We start from the raw sequence: 14,721 nt of genomic DNA, 5'->3' as shown, positions 1-14,721 counted from the left end.
TTCCTGAACTTTCTACCCACCCCTTGACTAATTGCTTGTATCGAACTGAATTCCTCCCTCAACCCTTTTGTATTGCTTTCAAAAATGTTTCATTGGTCACTCATGTATTTAGTTTTCCAAAAGTCTCTTATAGCACTGACAAGACCCGAAGGTATCAGAGCACTTTTTACTGTATTTTGATGTCACCGGAGAGAAAGTCAGAACCTGATTCTATAATGTGTCGGAACCTTTTTCTTGATTGACCCCGACTAAGTATTATGCCGATCTCTAGACTTGTATGAATAACCCAACAAATGTAAAATCATATGTACCGCATTCCGCCAATCGTATCGACTGTATAGAAATGAACTAGCATATGTAAAAAAAGCGGCGACTGTTGAAAATGGCAAAGTATATGCACATAAGCGGCGTTCATTTGTGTTCACTGTACCCCTTGTTGTAAGCAGAACGGATATCGCTAAACACTGACTGTGTTATCCCGCCAGCATAGACCCATGCACACACGTACACGACAGCCATTTTAGGCACCATGGCCTCTCTGCCCGTTTGTTCCCGGCACCCCTCCCCGCGCGCACTGCTCATGCATCGGCCATAAGACCCTCTCCCTCTGCGTGACCCTGCCCTAGAAGTAACACTCCTGCTTGACCCACACCCCCCATTTCCTCCCAAGAACACCCTTCCCCTCAGCTGACGACCCCCCCCCCAGCTGCACTTGGCCTTTCGACCCGGTCCCAAGTCCTAAGACCAAGCCTCGTGGATGTACCCCCCCCCCCTTTTCCTGCCCAGCATAACAAAACCGTGATACACCAGCCGAAGTGCCCGATCTTATCGCCTGCCCAACCTTTGATCTGATCATCCCCTCCTGCCCTCGTGTCCTGTAGGAATGTCCGGCTGAGAGATCACAATCTCTTGTTACATTCAGGAGGGGAGGATGACATCTGAGCGACTGGTATGGGAATAGACCTGAAGCTGGGATTCCAAGCATGCCTTTTCCTACTTCAAAGCGTCTTTATTGTAATAAGGAATGTTTGTGCATCATAAACATGTGTATAAAAGACGAAGCCTCAGAGAAACGTGTGTGTGGGTAGGAAGGAGAGAGCACCTCCTGAAGACACTATGCGAGTGTCCGAAATGACAGGCTCTCCTAATAAGAAATAAAACTCTGTTCTTGTTTTCCTGCTTCCAGCGCCCGTCTCTTTATTTACTAATTGTTCAAGATGGGAACTAGGAGGCGTCCTGCGCCAGCAGACTGGGCATCAGGTGCGTTATGGGCTGACTTTTCCACACAATGTTTTTGTTTTTCTTTGATTTTCACTATTCTTTTATTTAATCTTTAAACATCAACAGTACAGCTTTAGCATAATGAGTTGTAGTATTAATGTAAGGTCAAACAAAGGCTCCAGAAGAACACTGAGAAAAGACAAATGCAGCCGGCATCTCATTTCACTATAAATTAAACAGGAAACAACACTACTGCCTCAGAGCGAGGAAATGAGGTTGTACTGCTGATGGTGGTAAAATGCCTTGCATGTGTCCAATACAGTTTGTTTACAGAGCACGGACTTAGAAAGACACAGGCATCACTAGAGACAGTTGCCATAGAATTAAGGTTTGCAAGGTTGCAAAATCCTACTACTTGCAAGATCAGTGCCATATTAAGGCAAGACGTGACACACGCCTGAAAGAAAAAACTCTGAGACAATCTTATTGTGTATTGCACAACACAAATTAACATCCAACACCTCATGTAAGCATGTGGAAGTCCGATCAGATCCTGAGGGTCACTTAGAGCTGCGGAAGACAGAATACACTTGCTCACAATGGTGGAGCAGGGATAATGGGAAAATACCCAATCCATAACAAATACATTAGGAACAACAGAAGATTTACAAGAATGTCTATAGAAGGGGGCATTTTAATCTAAGATTTAACTAAAAATAAAAGGAAGTAAAGGGATCTTTCTAAGAAATTCTGAAGATTTGTTTAATTTTATTTATACGGAGGACAAAGAGAATTGACACATTATGACTGACAAAAAAGAAAGAAATGTGGCATGCTCTATAATGAGACAAGAAGCACCTCTTGGCAAAGTCTCATGTTATCCATGCATACTCCCAACTACAAAAGTAGCTTTTGAAACAGATTGTAAAGGATTCAAGCGAGAGACGAGATCAAGCACCTAGCACCAAATTTCCAGTCAAGATGTGTCGCGCCAAGCAGGCCCCTCTGTTTCTGCATCGAAGCAATCAACAGTGCAGACCCATAATAGCATGATTAAATCAAGTGCAGTTGAAAAGAAGAGTGCTCAGTGTCTGATCACGCGTCCAGCACCAAATCCTCAAAAAAACTGACACAAGGTACATAAATGTACATTTTATTCTGAAAGACCATGTCCTCTGGATCTAGTACGCCTTACAGTGAATCCTACATTTGAATTTCAGAAGCCATATTTCAAGATTATGAGCATGGCAAAATTGGATTAGAACGAAAATTCGGTTTGGTTGATCTCATTCGCCCCGGATATTATGATTATCTGTCAACGTAGATTTAGGCTTTAACATAGCGTTTATGGTAATGTTAAGGTATTATTTCAAAACATTTTAAAAAAATAAAATAAAAAACTTGAAAAACAAGACAATTATGAACAGGTACCACCCATCAAGACAGACACAGAAAAAAACATTCCGGTCTTTAGCATGTCAACTTTAAGAGGTCAGGCATTTGTTATACAAGGACTAGCATCTGAATGTTTTTTGCTAACGATCGAGTAACCTACTTTGTGCTTATAAGAAAATGAAAGCCTTCTTATTCGAGGTCAACTTCCTAACTTAATATCCTGAAGCATTCTCCGATTTTTAGTTGCCACTAAATCGAATTGTCCCAGCGTAATATACAACAAACAGATAACAAAAACGTGTTTAATTTGACATTATTTTTCAGCTATGTCATTTAAGTTTGGCACATTAAAATATTTTTTAATTACCTGCAATGGTTTTTAATATATTCCTGATTAATTCGGATGAAACCAGCACACTGTTGAAACGATTTTGGTCCAAGTCCTTTGACGCTTTTAAGATGCTCTCGATTTACAAATGGTCCATTTTTCTCCCTCCAGTCAACTATATTTTTTGCTCTGTTTGCATTTAAACCAGCAATATGTCTAGTAAAAAAAAGAGAGAATGGTTCAACACATTACATTCAAACGAGTGTGTGCTCAGTACATGAAATTATTATTTTATCAAGACCATGTTCACAATGATACATGGTTGGCGTCTTCAGACGCTGCATTACCAATAAGCTTACTTTCCATTTCTGAAGTGCATTCTTTTACGATCTTGTGCAACTTTCAACCGTAATTATTATTAACCCTGGGCGGAACACTACGCTACGCTCGCAGAGTGTGCGTAGTTTGCGCAACTACGTGCATTGCATGTAGCACAGTGCAAAAAAGCGTAGCAGGCCCTTTTTACTCGCTCGCGGTCCTCAACGTCAAGTTGGCGACCAGGAGCGAGCAAAACACCATCCCGGCGAGACTTTTTGCTTGTTCGCGATCAGCAACATCAAGTTGCCGATCGCGAGCGTGGAAAATAAACCTCCCGGCGAGATTCTCTATGCGGGGAGGTCAGGTTTCTCATTGCGAGTGGTCATGTATGCTTGCGACCGCTCGTGATGAGAAACTACCAGTCCGCGTTGAGAAAGCTGCCGCTCGAGTACAAATCTACTCGAGCGGCAGAAAATGACCGCTTGCACTGTGCAAGATGCCTGTTGTAGAAGGGGTTGTGAGCAGATGTTCATCCTTTACATGGTTAATTTTTTATCACAAAGGATAATTCCTTGCTTTAAAACAACACAAGAATTCAGGTAGGTTTTGAGTGAAGAGCGATTCTTTTTATTCACCACATTTTGTTTCCGTTTAGCTCGTTTTTAAATTTTTCATTACGTAAGATGGGAGAGAAAATGAACAGCCGACAAGTGTTTAGCCCTATGTGGCAGGTAGGGCCAGGTCTTTCTCACCCCCTCTACAATTGTCTATTCAAGGCTGTCAAGGTCCAAAGCCTTGAGCGAAATTTCCTGCACTTATGTTAAGGATTTATATCTAGTATCCAGTATCAGGATCTCTGGGCTGTTCATTTTTTCTCTAACCGTGCAAGATGCCGTTTGCAATGATTGCACAGTGTGGACAAGCATCCGGCACTGTGCAATCAGTGCGTACAGCATTTTCCCTACCGCACTTCGCAGTTCGCGTAGCTTGCGTAGTGCGTTTCGCGTTGCTACGCGTAGCGCTACTACACAAACCACGCCCAGGGTTAATTATTATAAAGGATTATACCATATTTACTATAAAGAAGTAATGTCCTTTGGGAAAACATCATTAACACAATTAGGTTCAAATAAAGTGCTTTAAAAAATATTTAAACAACAACGTTCCCTAAAACATTAATGGCGGCCTTAGCGTACTATTTTGTTATTCAAACATGATAAGAAAAACTAAAACAAAGATGCAAGCCACCACACAATTAAATTCTGAGATAAAAATCCCGGGAAATATAGCTATCAGTGAGTTTAATGAGCTGATCCTCCTACTTTTTAATCATTTACTTCAAAGGCTACAACAAGGGTTATTTTCTTAGAAACCATTGAGGGACAATTCCAGATATGGTGGTCGAGGCTGCAGTACTGCCAGACAGGATGGAATGACGGTCGAAGCAATCATACTCGAGGCGGGGTCTTGCTCCTCTCGCGAGACAGTGAGGTGGTGCAGGTGGGAACCCATACTAATTCTCTGCAGTGCTCGCTTGCTTACAAGTGATTCTGGCAGGCGAGTCAGCACGTGGAAACAAGCAGCCCCAGCATGCCCTTTAAAAAAAAAAAGGGATCACATTTGTGGCTCCGCCTCAACGCCAGATGTGACTGCACCTACTAATTACCAATGACGTGCTCTTACTTATTGCAAAGCAATATTTGTGATTAGGATCACAAAGTGCAAAAAGGACATGGTGAATATAAGGAACTGTAATGGAACCACCCAATAAGTCCTTTCATGCCCTCCACAAGCATCTGGTCATGAGTCTAATGGGGGAAATAGGTAACAATAGCGATTGCGGGACTCCAGACCACCACTGCTTTGTGAGACATTACAACTGAAGTGCTGGAGCTAATAACAAGTACTGTCTGAATGCTGTGCTCCCTTCCGGGAAGGCTTGTCTGGCTTTTTCACTTTACTAACCAATAAAACAAGCGAAAAGGAGATAAAGTTCTTAATTCATAAGCGTTATTTACACTGGCACCTTGCAAATGCCAGGGAAAACAGCATGAAATGTTCAGATAGTGACATTTTAGACGTAGTTACATAAAAAGACTCTTCTAGTGCAGTGTGAGGTGTGGGGCATGCTTCAGCTTTGGAAAATATGAGCTAGGTATAGGTAGGTGATATTGAAGATCCCTAAGAATAAACATGCTAACAGTCTTAAATAACAAATAATACTTTGCATTGTTTTGCTCTAATGCATATTTCCTGGAAAAAAACAAAAAATATTAAATCACTGTATTTGGTGTTACTATGCTGTGAATTAAGGTTTGTATTGGTGTCAAAAAAGAAGGAATGTGATAAAACAGAATTTAATCTCTTCATGGAGGACCATGACTTCTCCACTTCTTTTGTTACTGAAACCTGGGCAGACCCGGCTTCCGACCTAGATCTCATGGAAGCCATTCCCAAGAGCTACAACATCTGCAGGCCCGATAGACCACATAAGCGAGGCAGTGGCCTAGCACTTATCTACAAATCGAATTGAACAGTTCATTGGGATCCTATACCTTCGCCTTTAACATTAAGATATCCAATTTTCAATCTTTTAAAGGCATGCTCATTTACAGCCACCCTGGCTCACAAGCAACTTTTGCTCAAGATCTCAGTATGTTGCTCGAGGCGAACATACTTCACAAAGATTACACTGTGCTCTGTGATTTTAACTTTTACCTGTAAGCGCTTCATTTTCTGGACACCTCAGCCCTTCACGCAATGTCTGCCCTAGAGCACTCCCAATTGTGGGGCGGCGCAACTAATTCGGCTAGCCACACTTTGGATGGCATCTTTACTAATAAGTTCTTATAAAATTTCTCACACTCTCTACCATTAGCATGGTCCATTCATATTGCCATCTTTTTTCAGATCTCCACTAACTCTACTCTCCCGCACTGTCTCAAGCCACATGTGAGCTCTACTCGCAAGGCACACAATTGATCCCCCTACTCTTGCCAGGTCTCGTCCCACTCTTTCTGATGATCCTCGCAAAGCTGTGGCTCAATACCACCAGTGCTCCCTCTTCCTTGGCTCCCCTTAAGCCTGACAAACCTAGAAGGAACAAGCCCTTTGCTACCTGGTTCTCAGAGGGCCTGAGAATTTCTAAACAGACCTGCAGAGGCAAGAAAAAATCTGGTGCTGAACTATAACATCGATGAAAAGGCTAAATACAAGTCGAGCCTATGTACCTATAAATCAAAAATATTTGAAGGAAAGGCAACATATTTTACCTCGAGAATTTAACTTGCTAAGAATTCATCAAAGGAACTTTTCTAACTGTTACCAGGCTTACAAAGAACCCTGAAAATAAACTCACCAACTCTAGCCAGTCTTTTTGCAACAAGATTGCTAGCTTCTTTTTTTTTAAAAGTCAGCGACCTCTATAACTTTCTGTCCAGTACCCATAATCTACTGCACGGTAATTCCTCCTCTTTTTGCCTTCCTCAGGTAGCTTCTAGGTTCTTGATGTTCACCCCACCACCCATCAACACTGTTGCAAGATCGATTAAGTCAGCCTAATATGGTTCCCCTAATGACACTTTTCCCTTCTGGGTCGCCACCTTGATTGCGGACACCTTGACACTGGTCCTCACGGACATTTTCAAGATGGATGGAAGAAAGCTTCTGTCCCTCCCGTTCTCAAGAAATCTTCACTGGATCCATCCGATCCAAATAACTTTAGTCCGATATCAGGTCTTCCTTTACCAGACAAAATTTTGAGAAAGAAATGAATACTCAGTTTACAGAATACACCCAATCCCATAGCTTACTAGATACCAATCAGTTTGGGTTTTGTTCGGACCACAGTATAGAAACAGCCTTAATCAAGGCCAGCGAAGAGATCAGACCAGCCCTGGATGCTGCTGGCAAAGCTGCTTTGATCTTCCTTGATCTGTCGGCAGTATTTGACACCATCTACCATAACAAACTGCTGTCTCACCTTACCGAGATTGGTGTCACAAGCTCCGCCTGGGAACTACTCAAATCATTTCTACAATCACACGAACAAGTGGTTCGTCTGGTCAACTTTGTATCCTCGCCATTCTCCCTTTCTTGAGGGGTCCCACAGAGATCCTCACTCAGTCCGACACTTTTATATATTTATATCACTCTGTTAGTAGAACATATGAAGTCTTTTGGCTTTGCCCTTACATCCTACGCGGACGACACCCAAATTGTTGTCTCCCTTGGTAGCAAGAGGCCTGATTTAAGCAACCACTTCTGCACTTGCTTGTGGGCAGTCTGCACTTGGTTATCCGAAAACTGCCTTTAGCTGAATTCTAGCAAGACCGAGGACCTGCTGTTCGGCACTCAGCCCTCTTTCTGGATTCCCGCTTGGTGGCCCCACTAATTGGGCACTCCTCCCTCACCAGTTAGCAAATCCCGCCAACCATAGAGATGGATTTCAAACCAGATTTGAAATCATGTGACGGATAATTGATCCTGTAATTTGGTCGAGATATCTGACTATGGTTTGTAAGTAATTCTAATATGCAAGGGTGATGTTTGATAAGGAGTAGTCAGGCATGACAGGGTAATGCTAAGTGTGCGATGACATTAAAGCAACTTTAGATCTCTTCAAGTTAAATAAAGCAATAGATGAGTGTTAAATTGACATGTGATTTAATAAAAACACCATCTCCTTCAAAATGTCTTTAGGCACACCACAGTTTAATAACCGTTAACCTAAACTCTCATTTCCAACATTTGACATCTAAATTACAACTTTTTACTTGCATGCCAAAGTTGAGGTTATACTGACTGTTTGCCGACTAAATCATCTGCAACTCCACTGCTGGTGTACCTTTTATTAATTACACTAAAGGGCTGATTTAGAGTTTGGTAAACAGGGAACTCCGGTGAAACACAACAGAGTGCCCTGTCCATTGGCGGCCGCCTCGGAACGGGGGTGGTGGAGCAAGGGGTATGGGGTGGTTAAGATTATAAAAAAAAAAATATTGGAACAAAAGTAACTTACCTTTTCTTTCGTGGCTGCACTATGCATGCCTCTCCTCAGTCCTCTTCCTCACGATCTACCGGAAGCACCCAGGCTTCCGGGCACTCCCAGTCAATCACGACGCTGCAGGAGTAGCATTGTGACTGGTCTGAGCATCCTGTTTAGACGCTCAGACTGTGCTTGAGGAGGCTGGGCATCTTCTCTATGGGGCTGTGCAACACAGCGCAATGGAGACCATGCAAGTGCGCATGATGGTTCACACAGTCATGTGCACTTAGAGGAGTGCAAACCACTCCTCACTCTATTGCGCGTCATGGAGCCCAACCCCACCCCCACCTGGCTCCGAGCTCCGCAAAGAAAAATAAAATGATAATCACGTTATGTTATTATCACTTTATTTTTATCTTGTGCACTGCTGTGGCAGAGGGGCGATGCTCCTCCGGAGCCACAACTGACCCTGTCTACCAAGCCTTCGGGTCCACCTGCCTCATCATGATATGCTGACAAAAAGCTTACTGCAACAGAATAATGGAGTAGGGACCATCAGAGTAAAACCAATACAACACTTTTTATTTTAAATCGGATGCTGTAATGGTTCCCACACCTTGAGAGAAAGCTCACTGGGAGTGTTGCTGTCACTAGTTTTTTACTGGGAGTTTGTTTTGAAGAACAAAAAAAATATATAGGTTTGGTGAATGCCCATCAAAACACTAGGCGGCCATCCAGACAACTCTTTGTACTTTTAAGGGAACTGGCACAGAGATGACCTTCTGGGATGGCAGTCATCTCTAAATTTGACAGATGGAGTAATGTTGGAAAGGCAGATAAAATGTCCTTTCCCATCCCGATGTATGCTACCTTGTCCGCCAAACACAAAATTAGGCCCTAATTGCATTCAAAGGTTGCAACTGTCTTGATTTCTGTGATCAATGATGAACAAGTTACTTGCTTTCGGTAACGTCTTATCAGGTGGAGCCTATATATAGCTGCGGATTCCTTACCTTTTTAATTTCCTCAGGAGTCAGACTGGATCCAAAAGATTTTTCATGCGAAGTACCCCTGCGCACCGGTAGGTGGAGTAGATCGGCTCTGCGTCCATCTGCAGTCCGCAACAAAAGTGACGCTGCGGCACCTACATAGGCGCCACCAAGGCATGCTGATGTCAGTTTCTTTTTACGACTTTCCACGTCAGTAGCGCAGAGCCATGAAAAAAAATGACCACTGGTGTATTAAAACTAGGGCCCACAAAGGGGTCATCTCTACCCCTAGAAATCCATGCACAGAGCGGGGAGGATGGGTGGGTCAGTAAGGAATCTCTGGCTAGATATAGTCTCTGACAGATAAGGCTTTACCAAAGGTAAGTAACTTGTTCATCTGATACAGACTTCTAGCCTCAGATTCCTTACATTCTGAATAGATACCCAAGCAATACCATCCCCGAAGGAGGGTTTGTGAACTAACTTCAAATAAGAAAGTCCCGCAGGACCGAACAGGCAAATTGCCCATTCCTGTGGACCTGACTGTCCAGACAGCAATGTTCGGTGAACGTGTGTAGGGAAGCCCACATTGCTGCCTGACAAATATCCAGGACCAAAACTCTGTGTGCGAATGCAGTGGATGCAGCTTTAGTTCTGGTGGATTGAGCCCCCTAATCTTCAGGAGGTTGTTTCTTTAGTAGTGCACAGTAGATTCTGATGTAGAGCATGACCCATTTGGAGATGGTTCACTTCCACGTTGCCTGACCTTCTTTGCACCAACATACCAGACACGGTGGACTGAAAGTGCTCGTGGCCAACAGTATACCACAGATAGTGCCAATGGGCAGGCAGAACAGGAATATGAAAATAGGAGTCCTGCAAGTCTAACGCTAACATGCAGTCTCCTGGGTAAGCTGATGTGAACATTTTGAATTTCTCCATATTGAGGGTTTGCAGATTTAGTATAGGACATAGGTCTTTGTTCTTTTTGGAAACCAGAAAGTAGTGCAAATCGCAACCATAGCTAAACTTCTGGCACTGGGACCCTCACTCTGGCTCCCTTGGCCAAGAGAGCCCTGACCTCATCGCAGAGAAGGGATAGATTACCCTCCAACAGCAGGTCATGAGATGCTGACATGGGGAAGGAGTAGCCCCTTCGGACAATCTGCAAACCCCGTCCTATGTTATGCACTGCCAGGGGGGCTGGTGATTACGAATCATGCTGCCAACTGGGTGCCCATGGTGGTAAAGGGGTAAACAAGGAGGGTTTGAAGACTGTTGCAGTCGGGGCATGGCAGACTGACCAGACTGCTGGCCACCTAACCCATGAGGTCTGTGGGTACTGTGCCGTCATCCATGCATAGGGTGAGGTATCAGGCGCCGCGGCTGGATGGGAATTGGTGCGGCTGTAAGCCCCTAAGTAGCCACATATGGAGCAAAATGCAGATTGGGAGGGACAGGGACTGCTGTGAGGCCCAAGCACAGGACCTGGCCAAGGTCCGTGAAGAGCTTGAGCGCCGAATCCGCCTTTTTTTTAAAAGAGACCGGTGTAATCGAATGGCATGTCCATGAAGGAAGCTTGGACATCCCCTGAAAAGCCAGCCGTCCACAGCCAGGCTTGGTGCTTAAGGGTCACTGTTGTGGAACCTGCTCTGCCTAGTGAGTCAGTTGTGTCAAGTCTGCATCGAATTGTGAACTTTGATGCATCTCTCCTGTTAATTACAGCTTGGGAGAGTATGGCCCAGGCATTCCCCAGGACCTGTGGTAGCACTTGTGCAAATGTATCCCACAGAGTGTGGGAATAACTCCTCAAAAGTCTTGCGGTTTTCACGAACCACAGTACCAGGCTGGTAGAAGGAAATATCTTCTTCCAAATGGGTCCAGCCACTTGGCTTTCCTTGGAGCGATAGAGAAAGTGCCTTGGGATGTTTGCCAGCGGTCAGGTTTTACGTGAGGAAGTTTGGGTCCTCAGGTGCAGGGCCATGGTGGTGATCAATCGTCCTATTCACAGGAGCTCATGTGCTGGGTTTGGACCAGGTACCCAAAAGGATGTCAGTAAGGGTGTCCTTGAACAGGAGTAGGAGTTCAGAGGTGGAGACTCTCAGTTGCAGCACCTCTAAAGAGTTTAGTCTTGACTGCCACCAAGAGTAGCTGAAGGTCAAAGACTTCAGCTGAACTCTGCACCGCCATTGCATAGGAAGGTCCCTCCTCTGTAGCTGCAGTAGGCGAAGAAAGCAGACCAGCATCTGGAGAAGAATCCAGGCCGCTGGCCACACCCGGTTACTCACACCAATCCATATTCTGTTCTTCATCATAGGGCTTGTATTCTAAAGGGGCTAGCGACCCTTTCCAGTCCTTCTCAAGGCCTAGCCCAATAGAATAGGGCTCAGGCTAGGATCTAGGAGACAAGGATCCTGCGGGCATCCGAGTCGGCATCAGGCGATGCCCATCCAGCTCCATGTTGGGCATGTTGGGGATGGGGTTGGCACCAGGAGTGCCGGCATCGGGACCGGCGCTGGGGAAGGTTATGATGGTATGAGCCCACCGGAGCTGAACCAGTTGGGGCCCCCACGGGGCCTGTAGGCACGTCAGAGGGGTCAGAACACCCAAATATGAGGAGCACGGCCTCATATAACTCCTTCAGTTGGGCGGGGTCCCTCCCGGAAAGCCAGGGAAGCGAAGAGTTGAACATGGTGCACGTTCCCAGGAATGAGGCCTAGAATGCCGATGCTCCCTCATCGCATCATACGAGAAGAAGTTGAAGAACGCTTTAACATCTTTTTCTTCTGAGTCAGCTTACATGAATGTCCTGGCAACTTTGTGTTGGACGATGTAGACTTCTCTGCGATCGTTCCCGGGACATTCCCCTTGCCCGGAACCTCACCTTGCATGCCGGGCCGCCATGAGCCTTAGGAGCCGCTCCCTCAAAGCCTTTAGGTGAATGGCCTGGCAATCCGAGCATGACTTTGGGTCGTGGTTGTGGTCCTAACACCACAGAGTGGTGCGGGTTCATCACTGACATCAAGAGGCGACAGGCTCTGAAGGGTTTGAATCCTGTTTTAAGCAATTACATCCTCGACACACCAGGAGGAAAAACTTCAAAAACTGTAGACCAAACATCAAAAAACTTCAGTCTAACACTGACTGAGGGGTAGCTCTTCTCTTGGATCAGCGCTGGCTGGCATGCAAGAAAAGAATTGACATCAGCAAGCCTGGGTGGCGCCTATATAGGTCACTTCTGGCGTGGACAACACTGACAACAGATGTAGAGCTAATCAACGCCAATTACTGGCCACAGGGGCACTGCTCATGAAAAATCTTTCGGATCTAGTCTGATGCCTGGGGAAGTTCAAAAGGTAAGGAATGTGCAGCTAGAAATCTCTTAACCCTTCATCTTGCCATCATGGAAAAGAAAGCCTGTGCACATTTGTTCCTCTAGAACTATGCATTTGCATATGTAACCTGACCCACATGTATCTTGATAGTGCTCACTCAGTAGATGGGTTATATACAATTCAATTAAATATTTTGGGGTTTTCTTGATAGCACATTCTTGAAAATTATATATCCTGTTGCTTTTTACCAAGAACAATCTAGACTATGGAAACCCTACGAGTACATCCCTAAAACCAGACATGTCACTTATGCTCCAACCATGTGTTTGATGGTCACAACTGAAAGTTATTAAATCTACCCAACTTTAACTTATCTGGGGCAAGAGCAAAAAGGATCTGGACTTACCACAGTGATTGTGAACAAGTTAAAGTCCAAATATCAACGAGAGAGCGAGGATGAGTGTAATGAAGACACTCTTAGTCCCCCTAGCAATGTAGTTTAAACAACAATAGTGTGTCAAGATTTCATTTAACCCCTTCAATGCGGGGCTTTTTCCCCCGCTGTGCTGGGGGGCGGGGGGCGCGTACAGCGCTCCGGTGCTCATGACGAGCTCAGCTCGTCATGAGCTATACCTCTCCGGTGACCGCGCCCGTTTCAATGGAACGCTCAGCACAGCAGGGGAATCAGCCCAGCATGTGAGCGTTCCATCGAACGGGCGAGGTCATTACGAGCTCAGCTCGTCATGAGCACCGGAGAGGTGTAGCTCATGACGAGCTGATCTCGTCATGAGCACTCAAGGGGTTAAGAAAAAGACAAATGAGCATGGGAAATCTCATTAGATTTTTTAGAAGGCCCTCACTCACCAATCTAGTTGGTGACAGGCTTCATCATCGGGCCCCACCGGGAGAGGGCGAATGCCACCCCGATGTGCTGTGACGCCAGATTACTGCGGAACTGGTTTTTGTGAAGGTGTAGTGAAGATGATTAAAAATGTCTAGCTTGTGTCCTGAATAATTTTATTAAGTGGCCAATCAGACACATTAAAAACAAAGTGTAAGAAATGTATCTGAATGAATTGTTCAGCTATTTTCATGTAGTGGGGTCAACATGTTTCTGCCATCGTGGTGTAAATTACCTGGCATTCATCAAGACCTATCAGCTAAACCTCAGCGGTATGGGCGAGCTAAGGGCCGCCCTAACCAGAGGACGTGAAAGTGAAAAGAAAAATTACGTGATAAATAAGTGGTGTCATGTAAAAATAAGTGGTTCACTCTGTGATTTAGAGGAACCTGATTGCACCTAAAAAATGGACAATGACAAATATATAAAGAGAGAAAGACAAGACAAAAACAGGTAGTTACCATCTTGCGAAGTTTGGTTTGTCACAAGCATACCATGCTCAAATGTAGAAGTGCACTTGTACTCAGCGTGAAACGGTCACCTGAGATAGATTCATACTCTGTGAAAATTGTGTGAAGCTGCTGCCAGCCACCAATGCTAGCACATACACCCAAGAGCAGTCAAATTAGCATGCTACTATGACACCTGCACGCCAACTAGGGAGTTTAGCGGCAAAGTATACTTTGTGGATGTTGCGATTCAACAGGTCGCTAAAGAGCCTCTGCGGTGTGACATGCAAGCAGAAGATCACAATGAAAGTGGTTAAAAACAAATTAAAGTCTCACGTAGGGTGTGGGAAATCCTCACAGCATGGGTCTCGGGAGGGGGGTGGTGACGAAAGTGGCACACCCTGCGGAAGGCGAGAAATAAAGCAAACAGGGCGGAGTCAGTGGACTCGCTCTTAGCATAATGTTACTTATCTGGAGGACTGTGGAAGAACTCACACCCGTGTCGTCAGGCACCTGCTCGGTACCTGAGTCTATCTCTCTGCAACCAGGCCCAGAGGATCCTGTGTCAGTGTCTCGCAGGTAATTTGAAGGGAGAGGCAGAGAGCAGCGAGGCGCGACCTCGTGGAGGCGAGGGGCGTGGCCACATACGTAGACTTGTATTAACTCGTCCTCCAGCCAATCACGGGACGTGTTTAAGGGAAAAGTACAGCTGGGGCTAGACCGCTAACAGTAGTTGTGCGATCGAAAACTTTATTAGAAGAAGTTGTGCCTTTGCAAATAACAATGTGTAATGTTTAG

General features: G+C 45.0%; 1 protein-coding gene across 1 annotated transcript in view; it reads right to left on the bottom strand.

Annotated features, from left to right (window-relative positions):
• The window catches only part of SRBD1 (S1 RNA binding domain 1), a 781,048-nt gene that overhangs the window by 133,455 nt on the left and 632,872 nt on the right, over window positions 1-14,721 (bottom strand). The window contains exon 19 of the mRNA XM_078649673.1: window positions 2,984-3,160. Coding sequence (XP_078505799.1) covers window positions 2,984-3,160 — 177 coding nt within the window. The remainder of the gene's footprint in view (window positions 1-2,983; window positions 3,161-14,721) is intronic.

This window comes from Lissotriton helveticus, chromosome 6 (genome assembly GCF_964261635.1).
Source record: "Lissotriton helveticus chromosome 6, aLisHel1.1, whole genome shotgun sequence".
Classification (NCBI taxonomy): Eukaryota; Metazoa; Chordata; class Amphibia; order Caudata; family Salamandridae; genus Lissotriton; species Lissotriton helveticus.
Note: the sequence above shows the minus strand (reverse complement) of the source record. Positions and strands in the feature narration are given on the sequence as shown.